Source organism: Grampus griseus, assembly GCF_964374135.1.
Source record: "Grampus griseus genome assembly, chromosome: 6".
NCBI lineage: Eukaryota > Metazoa > Chordata > Mammalia > Artiodactyla > Delphinidae > Grampus > Grampus griseus.
In genome coordinates this window covers 99,008,876-99,032,344 of record NC_139000.1, presented here as the reverse complement: position 1 = coordinate 99,032,344, position 23,469 = coordinate 99,008,876, and the positions used below count along the sequence as shown (strand labels likewise).

Sequence of the window (23,469 nt, the reverse complement as noted above, 5' to 3'; positions counted from 1 at the left end):
AGGTCTAAACATAATTTTGAACAGATAAATAAGCACTGAGAAATCCACACAGTTCTCATAAACAGTCACTGCCCTCTCCTGTCATTGTCGACACTTGTAAATGAACAAGGTGGTTTTTATAGGCTGTCTGGATGTGTCTGCATTCATTGGCGCCTGAGATCTCCACACGTAGTTGAACCATGGGGAAACAGACGTAAACATTTTGAGTCTAAAAAGTGCATGAGCAATGTTAAGACTGTAGATTTTTTTCACTTACAGACTCATTCTCTGTTACCTCAGACTCTATATTTGCTCTGTGCCTGTCTACCACGAAGAACCCAGCCTTTGTACTCAGACATGATTTGACTCTAGCTTGACTCCTTATGTATCGAGTCTCATTTCCCACTATCCGCCTTTGAAAATGGGGTTGATAGATCGACCCCTCGAGGTCGTTGTGAGAATCGCATGCCTAGCACTGTGTCTTGGTGCTTAATAGACGCTTTTGTTATAATTGTAATCATAGCTTAGATATAATATTTAACATGGCAACTTCCAAGCATGCACAAAAGTGGAGACCATAGCTTATTGAATCTCAAAGTGCCTGACTTCAATAATTATCCACCCATGCTGATCTTTCATATACACACCCCATGTCCCCCCGAGATTATCTTGAAACAAATCACAGATATGATGTTATTCATCCATAAATATTAGAATGTGTATCGCTGAAGGATATTCTCTTAAAAGAACTTAAAAGAACTAAAACATTATCAGAACTAATAATTCCTAAATATTATCAAAGATCCAGTTAGTATTCAAATTTTAACTGCTGTGAAATCAGTATCCAGATAAGGTCCCTTTATATTTATTATACCTCGTAATATTTTGCTGGAAAAAATAATTAAAGCGTGGGAAGAGATTTTGCTGCAAGAATGTCCCTTGCAGTGTTGTTTAGAATGGAGAAAAAGTAAACTAAGTTAATCAGAGGAGATGGGAATTGGCTCCAAAGAAATAGAACATATTTAAATTTAAAACAATACTGTAGGGAATTCCCTGGTGGTCCAGTGGTTAGGACTTGGTGCTTTCACTACCATAGGCCCAGGTTCAATCCCTGGTCAGGGAACTAAGAGCGGTGTGGCCAAAAAACAAAAACACAACTGTAGAAAGACTATGTAATGAACAGAAAAAGTATTGGTAAGTGAAAGAAGCAGGTTATAAAACAGTATTTATACTTTCTATTTTTGCTAATAAAGTATATATCATATACATCTATTTCTGAATGGTGAGGAAACCAGCAATTTTAATTCTCTCAAATTTTAGAATTAATTCTTCTCGTCTTTCTACAATGATCACGTATGGCTTGTGTAATAAAAAGTTATTTAGGGCTTCCCTGGTGGCGCAGTGGTTGAGAGTCCACCTGCCGACGCAGGGGACGCGGGTTCGTGCCCCGGTCCGGGAAGATCCCACATGCCGCGGAGCGGCTGGGCCCGTGAGCCATGGCCGCTGAGCCTGCGCGTCCGGAGCCTGTGCTCCGCAACGGGAGAGGCCACAACAGTGAGAGGCCCGCGTACCGCAAAAAAAAAAAAAAGTTATTTAAAAAAAAAATGCAGCCAAAGTGCATCTTGGCAGTTGTTTGGTTTCATCCGGAGTTAGTTATATTTGGCTCATCATGCTTTCTTCTTACCATGTGTTTTCTCATGTGATCTGCAGAGAAGTCCTCTGAGGCAAGAGGAGGCAGGAGCTCTGAGAGGGTTTGCGTCTTCACTTGACACTAGCGCCCAGCTCCACGAAAGTGCATTCAGATAGCGACTGTTCTCTGCTTGGGACACATGATCTCATGCGGTCTGTGTGCCATCCTGTGAAGGTCGGAGGTGGGGGTGTGCTGAGACTAGCCTTCCTTTACAGATGGGGAAACTGAGTTGCTGTCCTCAGGTGGGTTGTAGGGCCAGGTGTCGGTCCAGATGTCTGATGCTGGCCATGACCATGAGATGACACGGTGCATCTCTTTGGAGTTTCAACTTCTCAGTGTAGGTGTGTGAGGAGCGGGACCTACTCATGTTTGGCCAAGGGAGGGCTTAACCCTGCCTCGGTGTAACACCCCACACCGCATTGTGAGGTTCAGGATCTGACCAAACTTGCCTGGGTTCTCCATGCCCATTTAGGGTAGGATTGGCTTCTGCTGTCTTTGCTTTCTGTGAACTGTTCACTTTCTGTCCACTGTCACCTCCTCTAACCTTTGCTGCCGATATCTGCAGCCTCTGAGTCCCTCTCAGGGAGTGTCCCTACACTCAGCTCAGGCCTCCTACGGCTCTCTGAGGCCCTCACCCAGGGCCTGCCTGCTGTGTCTGCACCAAGACCTCCCCACCTTCCACCACGCTGCTGCTTCCACTTTCTCCTCTTGCCTGCGCTCCCCCTGCTCTCTGGAGCTGGTCCTCACTCCTTTTGTGCATCCACATCTGTACCCTCAATTTAGCTGTATACGCCTTGTTCTCTAATTGGGTCTCTAAATGCCCATCTTTTCTCCCCTAAAAGGCAGTGGGCTCTTTGCAGGCAGGCACGGTCAATAATGATGGTGATGATAACAGCTCTGATGCGTGACTGGGCACATCTGGTAGATCAGCCAGAGCTTTGAGATTTACGATGTGATTTCTCATTCAGTGATGACAACAAACCTGTGTTATCATCCCACTTGACAGATGGAGAAACTGAAGCTCTGAGAGGCTGAGTAACTTGTCCAAGGTCACCCAGCTAGAAAGTGACAGAGCAAGAATTTTGACCGTATCTGTCTGACTGCAAAGCCTGTGCGTTTCCACACCGTACATACTCTTTGTCACTGTTGTTTGCTTGACTCAAATTTCCTTGAGTGTTATTCATGGTGGCATGCTCAGGGTCCTCATTTCTGGGTGGCAGAAAAGCTTCCTGTTGTTAAGACAGCAGATAGGAATCTCTCTGGTCAAGGTATTCAGGGCTTGGCTTCTCTGAGCCCAGGTGGTTGGCTGGGATGAGAACACTCCAAGCTCTGTGTGTCCCTCCCACCCTTTCTTGCCTCTGCTCTTCCTTCACTGCCCCACAACTTCTTTCTCTTGTTTTTTTTTTTCCCCCTGGGGAATTTAAGTAGCCAGACATTCTCCCTTGACTATCAGGGGGCCCTGGAGCTGCAGGTCTGATATCTCTTGACTGAGTTGGTAAGAAAATGGAGCCACAGATCAGCAAAAGGCCCTGAGGAGAGAATCCAGACTGTAGGCAGAACCCCCCTCCTGCCCGCCTGCAGCTCACATACCCCATGTGAACCCTTCCCCTTCACAGCCCCCCTTCCCATCCGCCAATCAGAATCCTTGCTTTGGAGCTCCTGAGCCCTTAGGCTAAGCCCCACCCCTCTCCCAGCATCCTGAAGTTTAGGGGCTGCCTTCAAGTGAGAGATTTCCAAGCAGGGGTGTGCTGGAGGGACTTCTTCTGAGGGCAGCTTGTCCTGGAAGAATGGGGGAAAGGTGCTCACTGCCACTGTCTCCAAGGACATCGGTGTAGCTCCCTGGGAGACCCTCTGCCCTTTCCCCCTCCCACCAGCCCAGGCGAGCAGGGACCAAGCTTGCTTATTGTCACCTGACGCTGGGCAGCCACTGATCCCATTGGTGGAGCCAGATTCGGTCTGGCTCTCTCGTTCTTTCTCGCCTTCTCTGCCTCTCTCTCCTCCACGCCGCCGCTTTGATTTCGCTCGTTTCTCTCCTGGCGCTCGGCTGGGAACATCGCCTCTCGGGGGGCAGCAGCGTTGTGCTGCAGAGCCAGGGAGGAGCTGCCTGCGGGGCATGGAAGAAGCCTCCTTGGCAGCTGAGAGAGGAGCCAGGGGAGCGAGAGAGCGCTGCCGCCTTTGACCCAGGCATCCAGCTGCTGCCCCTCAGCCTGGGGAGATTGTCCACGCAGAGGTCTCTCCCCTCCCTCCCTTCCAGATCTTCCTCTGCAGAGCCCGGTGGAGCCAGGTGAGTGTCCTTCCTCCCCAGAGCATTGATCCAGCTGTCAATCCCGAGAGGGACTTGGGTGGCCAGGGACTAGGGGGCGCCAGGGTCCTGCCACTGCCCGAGGTGCCCACCTGGATAGCCGGGGCTGACGACCTTGTCCCCTTTCCCCCAGGCCCTTGGCAAAGGGGTTCACAGCTGGATCCAGTCCCTGGGGCACCACAGTCAGCCCGTGACCATTCTGCTGCAGTCAGAGATGCCAACAGGGACAGCGGGGTGGGGGGATGCGTCCCCTCTGGCGTGTGGCGGCTGTTCTGAGTGGGCATGGGCCGGGGGTATCGGCGTGTTCAGCAAGAGTACCTGCTTGCCGGGGAAGTGGAGGCTTGCTTGCGTACATAGTTCTGTCTGCCTGCACTTATGCTCACGTGTGGTGGGTCTGGGAACATACATGTACATGTGAGGTCCGTGGGGGGGGATCAGTTATCTGAGCAGCCTGGGGGCTGTGTGGGCGGGGGTTGGTGTGAGGCAGTATATTTATGGTGTGGACATCTCACTTGTCACGCGTGTGGGAGTTCATTTTGTTGGGGGGCTGACTGCATGCGACCAGAGGGTTTCTACGTGGGGAGGCACAACTCCAGAGCAGAAGGGGGATGGAGGTGGGGAGAGCAGGCAGAAGCCTCTGTCCGTGGGCAGGCCCGCGTGCGTAGGTGCGCAAACCTGTTGGCATGTGAAGGATCAGGGCTGGCGGAGCCTGGTGGAGACAAACGTGTTTTCAAAGTCTGTGGCTTTGAGCCTGGAGAAGCCGTGAGAGAGAACGCCAGCATATGGGCAGAGGTTGACGTGGATGCGAACGCACACATGTGTGCAGGCAGGCGGAGGGGTAGCGTGCCTCTGTGGAGGCGGCACTCATGCATGTTGGTGCCTGTGGCCTCCTTTCTTCCCCAAATATGGCTTGTGGGAAGGCGTGTGTGCCTACGTGTGTGTGTGAGAGCCTGCGGACATGAACATGCGTGGGTCTGTGTGGAGGTGACAGCTTGTGGAGGGACAACTGTGGGACATTCTTAGAACGTGGAAGGTGGCGGAGGGTACCTGAGTGCGTAGGTGAGTGTGTGGGACGAGGATGTCTGAGGAGGCGTGTGCAGCCGTGTGTGGCAGGTGTGGGTGGGCATACCCAGTGCATCTGTGTGCGTGCGTGTGTGCCTGCCTGTGTGTGGGTGTGTAAATGCTTGTCTTGGGGTGGATTACACGGGACCGTGGGTGTTTCTCAGGTGCTGTCTCAGCCTGTCCCTCAAACCCTGCCCTTCTCCATCATCAGGGCTTGGAGACCCAGGTGCACGCCCATCCTTGGTCCACTCGGCTTCATTGTTCTCCCAGTGTCACTCACTGCCTCCCCCCAAGCTAGCATGGGGAAGTGATCTGAGCTCTCCTAGAACTGGAGAGAGGAAAGGAGGAGCCAGGTCCTGGAGACCCCTGCCACCAAACACGGCTGCCCCTGCTGCCCCTGCCTCTAAGAAGACTGAGGAGTACGGGGACAGGAATAGGTGTCTACCCACAGGCTAGGCGTAGACTGTGTCCCATGAGGGTGGGAGGTGGCCACTCAGGCCCTCTGGGGTGGCTGTGTGTCTGTGTTGGTGTGCGTGGGTGCATGTGTGTGTATGTGTGTGTGCATGTGGGGGGCACACATGTGTCTCCTGGGGGGAGCTCCTCACTGGGAGCCCGAGGGATGGCAACTCCCCCCCCGCTCCACACCTGTCCCCGGGAATTACCAGCTGGTTTATTATCATACAGTTGTTTCTAGACACTGATTCCATTCTGTTTGATTTCGGGGTGGACCTGGTAGCACTCCTGTGCTTATTCACCATAGGATTCCCCATACGCGAAGTCACTGGCATTTGGCTGAATTTCACAACAGGCAGGCACACACTTTAGGGTGGGAAGCTAAGATGAAACAAGGATTCAGGTGACATCCTGGGACAGGTGAGGGCCATCACCCATATCCTTCTCCCTGTGCCTGCCGCCCAGGCAGCCCAGAGATGCCAGTCTCCGGAGCAGGCTTAACTGACAGGAAAGTGTGGGTTGGACCTTCTGGGAGCTATAAATAGAAGTACCTGCTTTCGAAGGCACAAGGTGCTCTCACCCTTAGCGCCTGGGTGAGGAAGAGGGCAGGGGGAGAAAAGGAGATGACACTCCAGAAATCTGAGGTGTGCTGGGCTGAGCTTGAGGCAGGCATGAGCTCTATGCGGTAATGAGCACACGCCCCAGGACAGAGTCCAACCACATTCACCTTCTTGTCCCAGAGACAGTCACTTCCCCTTCCTCTCACTCCCCACCCTGTTCCCCGGAGCTCCCGTGAGCCAGGCCAAAGTCAAGGCCAGAGTCAGCTCGTCCTATAGCTAAAGCACAGTTGAGAGTAATGGTGGTGTGGTCCTTTCCCACCTGGAACAGCAGCCAGGGGTAGAAGCAAAGGAGTGAGAGAGGGAGGTGAGAGAAAAAGCAATTCCTTGAAAGGGAAGGATGGAAGGAGGAACAATAAATAGCGGTAAAACCACGTGCACCTGTGCACACACACACCACATGTGTCACACACACACACACACACACACAAGGGGACACAACCTTAGCTTCGTGATAAAGAGCTTGGGCCCTGGAATCAGACATACCTGAGTTCAAATCATTTTGCAGCTGTGTGACCTTCGACATCTTAGTACCACCCCCCACCCCACCAACCTCAGCTACTTCATCTGTAAAATGGGGATAATCATAGTACCTACCTATTGTGAGGCTTGCATGAGATGACGTTTGTGAAATTATTAGCACGTAGCTGGCCTGCAAGAGATGTAAAGGTAAAAACTAGTAATTTAAGAGTCAAGCGACAGAGGATCTGCTGAAAGAAAAAGAACGAGAGTTGAAATGTTACAGGTGGAAGAGAACCGTGGCCCCACTGTCCCCTCCCACCACCAGTGGATTCACGCCATCTCGGTGGCACTCGTACTCCCAGCCCCGAGTTGTGGTGGCCCTTGCTGAGTCACCCCCAGGGAGGAGGGGCCTGAACCCAAGAGCCCTGGCATCCTGGGCCTCTTGGCTGCCAGAGCCCCCTGCCTGCCTCACCCTCACACCCTGCTCCCGGTGGGGGCTTCCTGCCACTCCTCCACCGCTTGGCACTGCTCTCTCCACCCCACCCCTTTCTCTTTTCACGCCTGCTGGCTGAGGGCCCCCCTCCTTGGCTCCATCTGCTGCAAATCTGTCCTGCCCCACGTTTGAAGCATTCCCACTGCCTCCGCCACCTGTCAGGTGCCATCTGCTCTGCAGACACCTCCCAGGAGAGCCAAGAGCCCCCGAGGGGGCCACCCCAGCCCACCTTCGGCCCCACCCCTCCAGTCCTCCTCGTGCTATCTTCCCATCAGATCTGATGAGGCAGGTGCAATCGATGGCTCCTCAAGGTTCCACCTTGCAAGTGATGTTGGGAGCAAGACGTTCTAGAAGATTCCGTGGCAGGGAGGGAGGTGCTGAGTCTTCCTCTCTCCTCAGTCCACACAGAAGCCAAACCAGTGGGGAGCATGGAGCTGCTGTCCACGCCCCACAGCATTGAGGTCAGCAACATCACCTGTGACTCCTTTCGCATCTCCTGGACCATGGAGAACAGTGACCTGGAGAGGGTCACCCACTACTTCATTGACCTGAACAAGAAAGAGAATAAGAACTCCAACAAGTTCAAGCACCGGGTGAGTGCAGGGTGCCCAGAGCGCCTCCTCCGAGCCCCTGCTCTTGAAGGGGGCAGGATAACAGAACGCCTAGAGGGGACAGTTGGGAGTCAGAGAGGCCCGACTCCAGTCCAGCTCTTACTGTGTAATCTTGGGAAAGTTGTTTAACCTCTCTCCTCCACTGGTAAAAAGGGAATAATAATAATGCCAGCTTGGGAGAGGCTTCATTGAGGTAATTGTCTGCGTGGTATTTGGCTTCGGCCCAGCACACGGCAAACACCATCATCGGCATCACGACTGGACCTTCACATGGGATGGGAAAACCCAGGGTGCGGCCACAGACGCCACACCTGGGGATGGCGTCTCAGGGGTCCGACAAAGCCCTCGACTGAGAAAGCAGCCTTATTGTTGACCGGGTGGGCAACGTGGGCCACGAACAGGGTTGTGCCCGTTTGCTTGGTCCTCAGGCCCCTGTGATCCTCTGTGTCCCCGACCCTCTGGCCTATTCTTTGCTGGGTTTAGAAGAGGGATGGCGAGTCCTGCACTGGCTGGGATGTCCTTCCCCTGGGTTAGAGCCGGTGTGGGGGCGGGCGGGAGGAAGGCTCCCATCTTCTCAAGCTGGCAGAGAGGCAGGGGGGAAGAGTGAGGTGGGAAGAGCTGGTTCCCACGACGACCGCATCGTGTGGGTTACTCGCCTTCTCTCTCTTTGGAACTGGCTTTCCAATCTGGGTGTCTTTTGGCAGGCCAGTTGCCACGGTGACGTGACTGTTCAACACCACCCCCTTAACCCTCCCCCCCAAAGAAGAAGGCATATTTTCCCTTCCTCCCTGGCTTCTCAGCATTTGCCGTTGCCGTGGAGACAGCACTGCAGTGTGCAGAGCTCTCGAAGTCTCCCTCGGAAAAGAAGGTCTCGCCGCCCTCAACTTTGCAGGCCTCCACCCCAGTGGTCTTTCTCCTCAGTTCCCAAGAGAACGGGCATCGGGTGTTAAGGGGGTGGAGGCCAGGGAGTGTCTGTACGGCCTTCCCAATGGCCACTGCTTGCTTCTGCGGGAAAATGGTGGCCAGGGCACCGAGCCATTGAATCCCCGAGGCTCTGGCTCTCCTCAGCAGGAAGGCGGCCATCTGGGGGAGTGGGAGGTCTGGGGGAATGCCAAGAGTGGACGTGACCCCCAATCTGACTCTAGGCTCTCTGTCCGCGCCCCATTTCTCAGGATGTCCCCACCAAGCTCGTGGCCAAGGCTGTGCCGCTGCCCATGACGGTGAGAGGCCACTGGTTCCTGAGCCCCCGCACGGAGTACAGTGTGGCAGTGCAGACCGCCGTGAAGCAGAGCGACGGGGAGTACCTCGTGTCTGGCTGGAGCGAGACGGTCGAGTTCTGCACTGGGGGTGAGGCCCTGCTGTCCGGCTGCTTTGGCACATCTGGTTTAGTAATGGTCAGGAGGGGACTTCCTCTTAACCCGGCATGCACTTAGGAACACCTGCTGTACGCAGGCACCATGCTTCGGTCAACGGGGAGACACCCATGGATGAGACCCACCCATGCCCCCGCAAAGCCTGCAGTCTGATGCAGGAGGCAGATGCGAGCACTGCTAATTACATTGACAATACCTCTTCCAGAAAGGGATGGAGTTACTTTTCTGGCTTGGGGCAAGCATAAGTGGGGGAAAATACACATAACGTAAATTTACCATCTTAACCATTTTTCAGTCCAGTAGCGTTAAGTACATTCACATTGGTGTGCAATCCATCTCCAGACCTTTTTCATCTTCCCAAACTGCAACTCTATGCCCCTTAAACAACAACTTCCCGTTCCCCTCTCATTCCACGCCCTGGCAACCACCCTTCCACTTTCTGTCTCTGTAAATTTGACCACTCTCGGTACCGCGTGTGAGGAGAATCACACAGTATTCGCCCTTCTGTGATTGGATTATTCATTTAGCATCATGTCCTCAAGGTTCATCCATGTTACAGCATGTGTCAGCATTTCTTTCCTTTTTAAGGCTGAATAACACCCCATTGTGTGGATGGACCATGTTTTGTTTATTGATCATTGGTTGCTGGACACTTTGTAGGACAATCACATTTTGTTTGTCTTGAGCCTCCACGTAGGCTGGGAAAACCATCCCACAAACTCACCTATTACCTTGCAAATTCCAACATGAACAAATACTGGGCTTCTGCGTACTTGCTCACTGATGACCCAGGATCGGCCCCATGATATTCCATTCTTTTGGTGCCCACGGTGAGAACTGCCCCAGATCTCCCTCTGTCACAAGGAAGGGGCATGAACATCCTTAGCCCCAGGCCTCGGAGGCTGCTGACTCCATCCTCTGCCAAAGTCTGTGCCCCAAGTCTCCTTGACCTGCCTTTCTCTTTTGACTGGTGTTTTTTTCTTAGCTCAGCTGCAAAACGCCACTCTCTGGAGGTGCTCCTACACCTTGCAGGGAAAGCCTCTTGGTTTACCCCAGAACTCTACATGTAGTGGGAGGTCATGCAAACTGGGGAGTTGGGGATGGCTGCAATTCAGTTCCTCCTCCTTTGGTCAAACCCAGCACCCTGGCCAGGGCTGCATCCTCAAGGAGGAAAGGGCACCTCTTCCTACTTTGTGCAAAGGCACTGTCTAGGCTAGCAGCAGCCCTGCCTGGGCTCCACGGCCCCAGCCTCTGGCCCTGGCCCAGGGAGTCCAATTTGACTATGCTGTTTCCAACCTTCCCCCTTTCTCATGGGATGCCCCAGACCCTGGTCTGCCTAAATATTCACCTTGGTTCTCTGCAGTTTCCTCCTGACTCTCCACCTGAAATTACAACTGGCTTCCATGCGGTGGTGTGGGCAGCCTCCTAGCTGGTGGATTTGAGGGGCTCTCCCCAAAGGACCTCAGATTGTCTCCTCTCAGTCTTTTGCCTCTTGGTCCTCTTCACACGAGGATGGTCTGGGATCATAGCCTCTGGGGCCCTCGCTGTACATGACTGTATAAACTGGGCAGCCCTCTGCCCTTTTCTGACGCAGAGCCCTGAGCCTCTGGCAACAGGGCCCAGAGGTGACAAGGAGAGACAGCATCCAGCTGCTCATGTTCCCAGCCAGGCCAAGTGGTCTGTTCCTAACTGGTCCAAGGTGCTGTGACTGTCTGGTCTCCCCTGCGCCCTGACGACAGAGGTGGGCCGGCGTTCACGGTATGCAGTGGGTGATCTGTGGGGCAGGCTGCGATCCCCCGCTTGGCCCTCGACTGACCCACCTGGACTCTTGCAGATTACGCCAAGGAGCACCTGGCCCAGTTGCAGGAGAAGGCCGAGCAGATCGCAGGCCGCATGCTCCGCTTCTCCGTCTTCTACCGCAACCATCACAAGGAGTACTTCCAGCACGCCAGGTACGCCTGGGTCTCTCCTTCCTGCCCTGGATCTGCCCGCCGCCCCAGCAGTCTGACATCACCCCCACCCTGTTAGTTGCCAGATCCTCCTCTGGAGTCCTCACCACCCTCATAACCCAGGCTGGATCTGGGGGGGATGTTAGGCTCCAGGGAAGGAGAGGGCTCTCAGGATGGGGCTGCCTGGGGCACCACGCTAACAGTCATGAGTGGACGAGGTCCTGGCTTTGATCCTCCTTTTGGAGAGTTCCTTTCATTGGGTTCTAGGGCTGCAGGTCAGCTGTCCCTCCAATTCAGGCCCTGGGTCCCAAGGGAGGTGGTGAGGGGAATACAGAGTGAGAGGATTCTCAATACGAAGGGCTGTGGTCTTCCTACTGCGCACTGGGAAACCTGGAGGCTCCGGGGAAGGGTCTCAGGGCGCCCTTTAAGGTGGTGCCGAGGGACTGGAGAGGAAATCAGAGGATGAGGCTTGCTGAGCCCCGCACCTGTCACCCAACCAGACACGCTTCAATTTAATTGCCTCTGGCAAACCTCAGAGTCTATCAGGGGAAGTACAGACAGACGGAATATAATAAGTATGTGTGATTGCTCAGTAAAGTTCAGTGTCCTGCACATAGTAGGCAGTCAAAATTTTGTTGAATGTAAGCGCTTGCTGTTCCTGGAAGGTTTTGGAGAGGAGGGGACACCTGAGGGATGATCAGAAGTTTGCCAGGCCAGGTGGGAAAATGTGGGAGGGGCAGCCCAGGCAGAGGGGAGAGCACTGCAAAGGCACAGAGGCAGGAAAGACCTGGGGTGGGGTTCCCGCTGGAGGATGTTACCGGTTACCTGTGCGTTTGGGGGTGTTGGGAGGTGGGGCCCGAAAGAACAGATCTTTATGGCGTTGCTTTTTGTGCAAGTCCCATCAAAGGGTTGTAAGCTGGGGAGTGGCGCGTTCAGATCTCTCCTCCGAGAAGAGGTGGGCTGGATCAGCCCGTCTCTGGGGCCCTCCCTTCTCTTGCATTCTGGAATGTTCTATTTGTGACTGGTGGAGGCGGTAGCTGGTGGGAGAGCTGGGAGCTGGGCTGACACCCTTCAAGGTCGCATATAGCAGCCAAGCCTCAGTCCAGCTAACCAACGGCATTTTCTCTTCCCCTGGGCCTTTCCCCCCCGCCTGGGGTGGGCAGGACCCACTGCGGGAACATGCTGCAGCCCTACCTGAAGGATAACAGTGGCAGCCACGGCTCCCCGACCAGCGGCATGCTCCACGGGGTCTTCTTCAGCTGCAACACGGAGTTCAACACAGGCCAGCCCCCGCAGGACTCCCCCTACGGCCGCTGGCGCTTCCAGATCCCTGCCCAGCGCCTTTTCAATCCTAGCACCAACCTCTACTTTGCGGACTTCTACTGTATGTACACGGCCTACCACTATGCCATCCTGGTGCTGGCCCCCAAGGGTTCCCTGGGGGATCGCTTCTGCCGTGACCGCCTGCCCCTCCTGGACATTGCCTGCAACAAGTTCCTGACCTGCAGCGTGGAGGATGGGGAGCTGGTCTTCCGCCACGCCCAGGACCTCATCCTGGAGATCATCTACACCGAGCCTGTCGACCTGTCCCTGGGCACCCTGGGGGAGATCAGCGGGCACCAGCTCATGAGCCTGTCCACTGCTGACGCCAAGAAAGACCCCAGCTGCAAGACCTGCAACATCAGCGTGGGCCGCTAGGGACTTCTGGGGAGCTGGGGGGCTAGGGAGAGATGGCAGGCAGGGTGGTGATGGGTGGCATAGGTGCAGGGAGCTGGCTTTCTCTCCCCTGCCGCCCTGCTCCCTCCATGCCATCCATCTCCCTCTTCCCTTCCCTTCCCTTCCCCAGGGCATTGGAGGCAACGGAGGGTGGTCCCTTGGTAGGCATGGCCCACCCATGCCTGGTGGGGCTGGGAAGGCTTCTTAGCCTCAGCAGGTTGGTGGGGAGTGGGGGGGCGGGTGGATTTCTAGAGACTTCCCTTTTCCTCTGGTTTCCCTGCCCTGCTGTTTCTTGCCTCATCCCAGGCCTCCATCTCAGGAGACCTGCCGCCTAGGGCTCTCCCGGGGAAGCCTTCCCTTCCAAGGCCCACCTGTAGCTTGCCTTCCTCCGGAGGTGAGCCGAGAGCTGTGGGCGTGCTCTTCCTCAGCCCCACCCCCTCCCGCTCAGGGCCAATCACAGAATGCCCCTCCCCGTGAGTCGGGCCTGGGGGCTTCCCACCGCAGGCCCGACCCTCTCCCTCTATAAATAGTCTCCTGCACCGCTGTGACCCCCCCGCCCCCATCCCGCCCCCACCCCACCCCCCTGCTTCTTACCCCGAGGCACCCTCTTCCTGCACGGGGAGGGCTGTGCCTCCCCTTCTCCACCTGCCCTCTAGAAAAGGGCCCTCTTTTTCTCTTAGCTTCGGGGGCACCTGGCTGCTGGTGTTTCCCCTTCTTCCGTCTGGAGATGGTGTAAATCCCGGCGTACTTTCTCCCTTGCTCAGAGTGCTGGGTCTGCAAGGGCAGCCGCTGGGGTCGAGGAGGGGGCAAGAGACCCCTGAGACCCGGAGGGACCCCTTCCTCAGCCGGGAGTGGGCGGCCTCACGCCGGGGGGACCCGGCGTGGAACTGGAAGTGAGGGCGTTCCCCCAGAGCCCTGGCACCCCGCCTGGCTGCGCGCTTGCTCGCTCGCTCTGCCGCGGCGCCGCCACTGCCCTGTGCCTGTGTGTCATCTGGACTGTGGCTTCCCTGCCCCGCGCCCCCTCGCGCCCCTGCCCACTGGCCCTGTCGGGTACCCACCGAGAAGCTAGCCTATTGGCGGAGAGGCCCTTCCCTGGGGAGTTCTTGGTGAGGTCTTTCTTGGGCCACTCAACGTCTTCACCTCTTTCCTACTTTTGTACGGGTCATGGGAGTGGTGAGAGTGGACCCTGGGGACAAGCAGACTGCGTGGGGTGACGGGGAGAGGTGTCAGTTAAGGCAGGCAGCTGTTTGGGGGATGCCAGAGGTGATGTCAGGTGGTGGGAAGCAGCCCCCAAGGTGACAGCCGGATTTCTGCGATGAAGGACAGAAGTGGGCAGCAGGCCAACAAGGCCATATCTCAGTGAGTGGGCAGATAGGACAGCTGGTTGCCTCTTCTGTAGCCACAGGGAGTGGTGTGGTCAGCTGTCTCCGTGGCATGGATCAGGGCTGGGGGCCGTGGGAGATGCATGGAGGAGAGGACGTGGGCCCCAGGCCCTTTCCCCTCTGCTGAGGGCAGCGGAAAAGGCCCGCTGCCCTCCCCTGGCCTCGTGTTTGCCCTGGGCTGGGGGCACACCCGCCTGTGTGCTGTGCTTGCGACGTGCATCAATAAACCACCATGGCCTGAGAGCCCCGCCTCTCCTTGGGCTCTGGGAGGGGTGGGGTGGGCAAGCTGTATAGTCACAGAAGAGCTCCAATGAGGATGCCCCCCAGGACAGGCCACCTGGAACCATCAAGGTTGTTCCACATCTCACTGTGAGAGGCAGAGCTCCGAAAGCAGAGCCACATCTCCAGCTTGGAAAGGACTTTGGAGGTCAATTTGGCACTACCATGCACTCTGCAGATGGGGAAACTGAGGCCTCCTAGGGGACAACCTGTAGCAATCTGGAGGCCTAGCCGAGGTCCACAGGCCCCCTGTTTGGAGCCCTTCCCACTGCAGCAGCCTACCACTGCATCAGACTCAGATGTCACTGAATTTCCCTCCCCCAGAGCCCGAGTGTCCGCTCCCCAGCAGGGCTCCTCGTTTGCAGATCTGAGTCACCTCTGCGTCTATTATTATGGACTTATTAAAATGATCCTCTGCTGGAGTGGAAAAGCTCCGGAAAAAACAGAGTCACCTCCCTGACACTGCCTGGCTCAGGGCCAAATGAACATGTGTCATCCAAAGCTTGGGGCACAGCCTCCTTGCACTAGGAAGGAAAGCTGAAGGTCAAATGCCACTTCCTGAGGGCCTACTACGTGCCAGGCATCCAGCCAGGTGCCTTCACGCACATCAGCTCCTTTAGTCTTCGCAATGTCCCTGCACCGTATGATTCCCATTTAACAGATGAAGAAACTGAGGCACAAAGAGGTTAAAAGGCTTGCCCGTGTCTTACAGCCAGTAGGCAACAATATCCAGGATTTGATTCAGAAGCTAGAATCCTTCCAGTTCACTGCCCTGTCTCCCCAGTGTATGCCAGGGACCACCTGGGACAGTAAGACAGGGGCGGGTCAGGTCTCAGACACAGTGGCCCACCCCAGGGTCTCCTCAGAGCTTCTGGGGGACCATGGCCATGCCTAGTTCCCGAATAACACCAGGGGGGGCTGTGGAGCCAAAAATGCCAAGGAAGCTTATTTTGAAGGAGTAGTGGGGAATATTTGGAGTCCAGGACTCTAAGGATGGGGGGTGACCTCCAGGGTCCATCCTTCCGCCTCTGGGCAGGACCACCCCCCAGCACCAGCTGAGGGGTTTTCAGAGTCCCCCAGAGGCACAGGCTTCAATCTTCCTTTTGCAAAACCCTTCTGGGTTTCTTAGGAGGAGAGATTGGCTCCCAGGGTCCTCTTAGTGGGGGACAAAGGAGCCAGTTGAGGTGGGGGGGCGCTGCATACAGGTTTCCTCCAGAGAGCCTGCCCCTCCTTCCTCTCTCCAGATGGCCGCTCTCCGGCACTCGGCCAGCCCTGGGCAGCTCCAGGCACCTGTCAGATAGAGCTGGGTCAGGGCATCTGCCAGAGTCTGCCCCAGGGTCCTTTCTGGCCTGTGTCCCTCTAATCTGACCTGGCGGAGGGAGAGAGGTCTATGTGTGCATAAACACACACACACACACACACACACACACACACACACACACACACACACACACCCGCCTCCCTGGGCTGGATATGGAAGACAGCTTTGGCGGCCACAGAGAGCTGCAAGGTAAGGGACAACCTTGGGCTGCAGCTGCCAGTCCAGCAGAGGGGCCCCGAGTTAGCTAGTGCAGACAGGGAGGGAAAATGAGGTGGTGGCCACCAAGGGGCACTTCCAGGTTACAGTGGGATATTTTGTTGTACAAACACAGACACACCCAATATATAGGCACAGCCTCATACACTCATACCTCACACACACACACACACACACACACACACACACACACACACACACACACACACACACACACACACCCATACCTCCCTATCCATTCCTTTCCTTCTGGGACAGCATCTTTCTTTTAATCCTGGCTGGATGACAGCCCCCCACCCCCCGCAAGGAAGTGGGAAGGAAGGTGCCAGTTCTGAGGACCCTCACAGTTTCATTTGGCTTCAATATGTGTCTCTTCTCCATGTTAGGAAAAGAGGTGGCCAAGGTCCCAAGGAAAGGGACGAGGAGGGACCATTCCCCGAAATGGAGGGAGGCCTTCAGGAAGCTGAGCTGAGGTGATTGGCCATAAAACAGCTTGGCCACAGCATCTGGAAGAGATTGGAACCAGATGTTCCTGGGATGGGGGAGGGGAGGGCTGGGAGGCTGGGAGGGGGCTGCAGCAGGAGAAGCAGGCTGGTCAGTGAGGGGGTGGGCCTTCTGACTCTCGGGGGAAAACATCTGGCCTCCTTCTCCCCTCCTTACTCCTCTCCCCAAGTCAGGCACTACTATTTTTGCAAACTGGGGCAGCAAATCTTTTCACATATTCTAGAATCAGCTTTGTGTGTAGGGACAGTCAAGCACAGGGTGTGACTTGGGAGGTGCCCAGAAAGGCTACCAGCTAGCCAGAAATATGTCCCCCGCTGCCCCGCAAGCCCCGCCTTGCTGTGGGTTAAGCATTGCCCTCTCTGGCACATGTAGTTCTGCGCTAAACTCCTAACGCACGACTGGAAACTGGTGAACCCAGAAGTTTCCTTTTAGCATAGGAAGAGCTTCATCCAGGAACTGGAGAATTGTTTGGCAGATGACAGGAAAAGAAGGCCCATTTACAGAGAGCTTATTATCCAGGCGCTGTGACAGGCTCCCTCCAAAGTCTATCTCTTCCTTTCTTGAAACACTGTGCTATCATCCTCTGTATCTAGATGAAGAAACCAAGGTTCAGAGCAGTTAATTGACTCACCAAGGGGCATGGAGCCACCAAATGGGAAAGCTTGTATTCAAAACCGGCTATGTTTTTATTTATTTAACATTTTTTTGGCCGTGCCGCACAGCATGTGGGATCTTAATTCCCCTACCAGGGATTGAACCCGTGCCCCCTGCAGTGGAAGCGTGGAGTCTTAACCACCGGACCGCCAGGGAAGCCCCAAACTGGCTGTGTTGCATTCAAGCTTATAACCTTCTCACGACCTACTGAGAAGAATGTGGGGTAAGGGAGAGGGGGAGGGATAAAAAGGAGTGAGGGGGCAGTGCAGGGCATCCAACCTTCTTTCTTTTACAGTTGAGCCAACAGTTGGCCCTGGAAGCCCCCAGCTGCCTCAGAAGCGTGGCCCTGCCCTCTGGCTCTTGGAGACTAGACCCCGACAGGAAGGGTTGCTGGGGAAAGGTGATAGGCTGGGGAGCAGAGGCCCAGGGAGGGGACAGTTGGTCAATGTCATAGGGCGAAGCAAGGCAGAGCCAGATCTCCTGACCGCCAGGCCAGGGCTGGTGTCCTGTCCTCCGAGGGCTAGAGAGGTGTGCCCGGAGGGAGGAGGCCGGAGCTCCAGGATACGTGGTTATCTTAACCTGGTTACCAGGTTGGGAGCGCAGTCTGGGGCAGGTCCATCCTAGCTTTTCTGCTGCTGGCCACACACTCAGGACCCAGGAAACCTCAGGGACTTGGAGACAGTTGGACGAGGAAGGGTTCCGTCCTCTGACGTGGAATCACCTGAGCGGCTGGGCAGCTGCACTGGAGGTCATCTAGTCTAGAAGCCTGAAGTAGGCAGAAGGTGAGGGTAGGCCGGGTCTGGAGAACACATTCATTAACTTCTGGGATGTGTATCAATGGCCTGCAGCCAGCTCCTGATCAGCCTGCAGCGCCCAGAGGCAGCCTCTGGGACGATGGGCCCAGGGAAGACTGGCAGGGCCCACCAGCACGGGCCCCTGAGTCGTTAGAGGGGCCCGAGTCTACGGTGGTGATGGAGTCTTGGGACGGGTGCCCAGGGTGACTGCATGGGTCAGTCCTGAGCTGCCTCCGGCTGTGCTGTTGCTGTTCACAGGGGCCCTGACCTGGGTCGGGGAGGACTGGGTACTCTCTTGGGCCGCAGTCCCGCAGTCTGGACGGGGCTGTGATCCTGACTCTCTTGGCACACGTGGCTTGTAAACTGGCTCTGAGCTTCGGAGGAACCTGCAGGGCTGGTGAGGAGAGCTGTGACCACTGACTACGAACTCTGCCATGGAGCCGAGGCCAAGTGTGTTGGCAAAGTGTCCAGATGAGATGCCTGGGCCGCTCCAACGGTTTGGGGGTTTTTCTATTCTGTTCACGGCCCTCTGAGCTGTCCTGAGCAGTTTGGTCAGAGGAGGTGGAGGGGTGGCCGTGCATCACAGCCTGTGACCTCGCTGGCCCTCCGGCCAGCACCCACTCCCTCACCTGCGCTCAGGACTAGAAGAGGAGGCTGCAGCCTGACCATGGGAGCTGGTCCTGCGTGTACATCAGATACTAGCCGTGTGTCTGGTTTCCACTGCTGCCTTCTGCCTAAAGGACCAATATGAGATGCACCGTGCCGCACTGCTCCCTGGGGGTCGGTCCCCCCACATAGTCCAGACAGCAGCTGGCACAACATCTGCCTCTGCAACGGGAAGGAGTTTGGGGCCAGTAAAAGACGTACGGTCCCCCGAAGGCTCTCGGGGAGCCCCAGGGCTTGAAACAGGCTGCCTGCTCGCACTGGAACCTGGGAGTGGCCAGTCCAGGCAGAGAACCTGGGTCCTCTCTGGGCTTTCTTTCCCTGTGAGATCCACGGAGAGAAAGGGTAGAGAGAGGCTCCTTTGAAGGGAAGGAGTGGGGATGTAGTTTCTCTCCACCTGGCCTGGGGGAGACAGGTCTGTGCCTCACTATTGCCTGGACAGGGAGAAGGCAATGGCAGGAAGGACGAAGCCGGACAAGACACAGCCATGGGTCCCCTTGGGAGAGGAGGCCAGAGCTGCAGCGTTTGCTCAGGGGCTGCCGAGCATCTGGCTCTTGTCTCACTGAGGAGAGAAGGATCCGAGGGGCCAGCACGTGGGGTCCGACCTTCAGGAGGGCAGGCGCTGGGGGCCAGCTGGTGGATCTGTTCTGGCTGGTGCTGGTGTTCTGGGTCCTGGTGGGCTCCCCTAGCCCGACACCCAGACCCAGAGACAGAAGACCAGGCTGGACACTGGATGGACAGACACACGCCATCCCCTTTTACATATCTCCTCCCTCCTCACCGAACAGCCTGTTTGCAGAATGTCCCTCCCCTTCAGCTGTGTGGGAGAGCTTCGAGCAGTGTGTGTACATGGGGCGCCTGCAGGCTGACGTGTGCGAGGCGTATCTGTGTGTGCCTGACCGTGAAATCCCACCCTCTGGGGCCCTGGAATTGACGGAAGGAAGGGCAGCCAGTGAGGCCAGGTGTCCTGGCTGGGGGCCGGCCCCAGACACAGCAAGCCTGCGCATCTGGAGCGAGACGAGCCACCCCACGCCCGCCGGCCCCATACCCCAGACAGCACCTGGCACAGGATACTGGCTGTAACACTTTCGGTTTATTGGCTGGGGTGCCCTGGTGTGGCCGACCAGCCACTGGGCCTGAGAGAAGCCCTGTCTTGCTGCCCCACTCCCTCCCCTTCATCCTCCCACCCTGGCTCCTGTGGGACATGTACAGAAACTCACGCCCCAGGAAACAGGGGGAAGTGGAGGCTTAAAATAAAACCAAATCGGGGTTGGAGAAGGGGTGGGAAATGTACATTACAATGAAGATATGCCACCGGCCATACACAATACAGCGTGTAGAGACGGGCAGGGAAGGTGGGCGGGTCCCGGTGACAGACCCTCTCCCACCGGGCTGGGCCCCCAGAGAGGAATGGCCACTTCAAGTGTCTCAGGGAAAGCTCTGGCTCCCTGGCCCTGGCCCTTCACTCCTGGCGGGGGCAAGCGAGGAAGGGATCGTGGGGCAGTGGCTCATGTAGGAGTCCAGCGCCCTGCCTCACCTGGACCATTGGCCCGCAGGTCCTGGCACCTGGGGGACGGGGACGGGGTCCCGCCTTCTGCCCAGCCCCCGCTGTCCGGCTCAGTTGACTGAGGGCAGCGGGCCTCCCGTCCCCGCCGTGTGAGGGCAGTGGTCACTTCCTGCTGTGCAGCGTGTCCTGGAACTTCGTGCTGGTGTATCGCAGGTGGAAGCCTTTTTTGGTAATGGTGTCATCCGAGTGGAATTTCACCAGGACAGAATCTCCCGCCGAGTACACCTCCTCGGGAGGCTGACAGAGGAAAGGGGTGGGCATGAGACTGAGGACCAGGGGCAGGGCTGCTGTTTCCCTCCCCGAGTTCCCCAGCTATGAGGAAGGCGGGCAGCTCCCGACTTCCGCCAGATTCCCCCAGCGCCTGGAAGCAGGAGGAGGGTTCTTGGGAGCAGGGGTTTAATGGGGTGCCTGGAGGAGGGGAGGTAGCAGGGGGTAGAGGAGCTTGTCTTAAGTGCAGAGTTACACTTTCATTCCACACCCAGCGCTGCTACTAACTAGTTAGCTGTGAAGTCTTAGGCAAGGCACTGCCCCCCGCTGGGCCTGGCTTCCCTCAGAAGCTGTCTGCTCTCCAAGCCTAGAAGGGCTGGTGGCAGGAACAGAAAGAGGATAGCTGGGAAAGGGAGACGCTTGTCTGAGTGGCCGCCTTGTTGCTGTCCCGGCTGTCTCTTGGAGAAGACAGGACAGCTGGGTCCCCCAGACCCGGACTCGGCCACCACGCTCCTGCCCTCCCCCGATGCTGGCCATGGTCAGCTCCGGGTGATGCCCCTTCCTAGGCGCCTGCAAGCCCCTCCTCACCTCTGTGTGCAGGCCCTCAGCATGACAGCCGCCTACAGAGCATAAGCACGAAGAGGCCCTGGCCCTCAAAGCCCTCCGAAAACCTTGGGGACATTTCCAGCAACCATGCCAGGAAGCCCTGACGGAACTGGGTTCCTTCCCCAGGTCCCCTCCCGTTTGCTCCAGCCTGATGGAAGTCTTTGCAAGACGCCACCCGGGGACACCCAATTTGGTGTGTGACTCACCCAAAGGTGTCAGATTAAGGGAGTCACAAAGAGTCAAGTGGGGAGGGGGCACTAGCTTGGTTGCCTGGGGATCCTGGAGCGGCTGAGCCAGGCAGGCAGGGGGGCTGTGTGCTCCGCTTCCCCAGCTCTCCACCCTGTCCCAGCCCTGCCCGGCCCTTGCCAGTTGACAAAGGCTGAAGCTCTGCTCCTAAGGGGATATTCCACCAGCCAATGCTGGGTTCAGCAGCTACTGCTGCTCCTGGGAAGTTTAACCCTTCCTGGGGCACCCAGGCAGCCCTGGAGCACGGCCGTGAGAGGCAGGGGACTAGGGAAGTGATGGGAAGGAGGGCGTGTCTGAGTGTGCATATGAGTGTGAGTACATGTGCAAAAGTGTGTGTGTGTGTGTGTATGTGTGTGGAATGGTGAGGGGAAGATGACATTCACTGAAGGAGGAGAGGATTAAAAAGAAAAGAAAAAGAAAAAAACAGAAGAACTCACAAGCTCTGCCTGGAGGAAAATAAACCCACCTCTGTGGTTTTCCTGTGGCCTTAGTTAAAACCGCATCGAGCAAACTTTTGCCCACTGCCTCTGAAAGTGCCATTTTATGGACCAAGAGGTAATATTCAGTATCTGCTTGGACAGCGGCATCAGTATCTGCTTTGGGGCCAGCTGGCCTTTCACCAAGAAGAGAAACAGGCAGTGGAAGAGATGAGGGTATTGTCATGGCTCCGCCAGAACGACTGCCTAGCACGACTCAGCTCAGTCCTGGTCTCTGGCTCCTGCCCCAACCTCTGCCCTCATTCCGGGCCCTGGTCAGCTGCCTTTGGACTGGGACGAGGGAATCAGAGGGCAGAGGGAACTCCATCCTCCTCTCCAGATGCAAACTACCTTGGAGACCCAACCAAACGTGCTGAGCAGGCTTGGGTCAGGGCAGGGCCTATCCCAGAGGCTGCAGGAACCTCTGTGTTGACCAGAAAGGACCTGGTTTCCTGGGTGGGGATGGCCCAGGGCGGGGCGGGCCTCTGTGAGCGACCACCCACTTTGTAGGTCTCTGGCTCCTACAACGTGCCAGGCAGGGGCTGTCCCCTGCGCCGGGACCCCAGGCCTGCAGAGGTGCTGGGTCCCTGCGCTGGGGTGAGGGGTGGCGGGTCTCACCCCGGAGCCGCAGTAGCGCCCCAGTCTGGGGGCCGTGCTGTCGTAGCCGTCGAAGAGCTCCATGTAATCGTAGCCGCAGTCGGCCTCCTCCTCCACCTCAAAGGTCTGGAACACCAGCTCCACGCCATAGCCTTCCTCGGCCACGATGACCCACTCGCAGTCCACGCCCCCGGGGTAGTTGTTATCGCCAAACTGGGCGTGGGAGTAAAGGTCCTTGGTCTTCACCTCTGCCTGCACCTGGCCTCCACACTCTGAGGGGGGAGGGGGACACAAGATCAGCCACACACCCCCCACCCCGAGCACGGCTGTGGCCCAGGCACTGTCCCTCCCCATATTCAGGCCTCCTGGCCGGATGGAGGCCCTGGGACGAGGCCACATGGCTAGTGATAGGTGGGTTTGGACCCGGCCCAGGCCTTGGCCTGGAACAAGTGCTCTGCGGCTTTCCCTCTGGAGAGATGCCCGCGGAGGCCCGGGGACGTGGTGGGTGGAAGGCCGCTCTGAGCAGAGGCCCCAGGGAGAGCACGCTTGTTGAAAGAGGTTGCTGCTAATTTGCTCCAGCTGATGGCTATCACGGAAGAATGTGGGCCCTGTGTCGCCTGAGCTCCCTTTCTTAAGCGAGAAGACGTACTCGTGGATTTTATGCGAAAACTCCTAATTTTTAAACGTTGGCTTATGTTTTTAAAAAACACAGTGTGGGCCAAACAGAGCAGGTCTGAGGGCCAGATGGAGTTCCGGGCCTCCAGTGTGTGACCCTGTGCTGGGAAGGGCAAACGAGAGCAGGCAGGGCAGGGTCATCCCGTCCACCCCTTCCTACGCCCTCTGGCCTTCAGGACACCTGGGCTCACGGGTGGGGCGTGGATGGGCGAGGCCTGGGTCAGGGGCTGAGTTAAAAGGGAGGAGCGGGACTGTGGACCCATCAGCTCTGGGGCCTCCCCAACAGGTAGCTTAAGACCCACAAGAAGCCTGCCAAGCCCCCAGCGGTCACCGTTGGCCTGATGTCCCAGGCCTCACAGGACTGGGCTCCAGCCTTTCTCTGTAGCCACACCATTCCCAGTTCACTGCTGTCCTCACACGCCCATTGCTCCAGCCAAACTAAATGACCTGCAGTCACCTGTGTACACCCAGAGCTGTCTGGGGTTGTGGCTGTGCTTGGGCTCCTCCCCTGCCTGCAACGACCCATCACCTCACACCCAGAGCGAGGCCCTTAGCGTGTTTTGTCTCCTGCTGTA

The 23,469-nt window shown here is 56.7% G+C and overlaps 2 protein-coding genes across 2 annotated transcripts in view; one reads left to right on the top strand and one right to left on the bottom strand.

Annotated features, from left to right (window-relative positions):
• Positions 1–7,474: 7,474 nt before the first annotated feature.
• Positions 7,475–12,689, top strand: PHYHIP (phytanoyl-CoA 2-hydroxylase interacting protein; the record flags this gene model as incomplete). Its single annotated transcript, XM_082656980.1, has 4 exons — positions 7,475–7,651; positions 8,842–9,016; positions 10,877–10,994; positions 12,155–12,689. The coding sequence occupies exons 1-4, from the start codon at positions 7,487–7,489 to the stop codon at positions 12,687–12,689; spliced, it is 993 nt and encodes a 330-aa protein (XP_082513106.1). The 5' UTR covers positions 7,475–7,486.
• Positions 12,690–19,601: 6,912 nt separating this feature from the next.
• The window catches only part of BMP1 (bone morphogenetic protein 1), a gene marked incomplete at its 5' end in the record, with an annotated part of 40,059 nt that continues 36,191 nt past the window's right edge, over positions 19,602–23,469 (bottom strand). The window contains 2 exons of the mRNA XM_082656805.1: positions 19,602–20,324; positions 22,241–22,491. Coding sequence (XP_082512931.1) covers positions 20,190–20,324; positions 22,241–22,491 — 386 coding nt within the window. The 3' untranslated portion in view covers positions 19,602–20,189. The remainder of the gene's footprint in view (positions 20,325–22,240; positions 22,492–23,469) is intronic.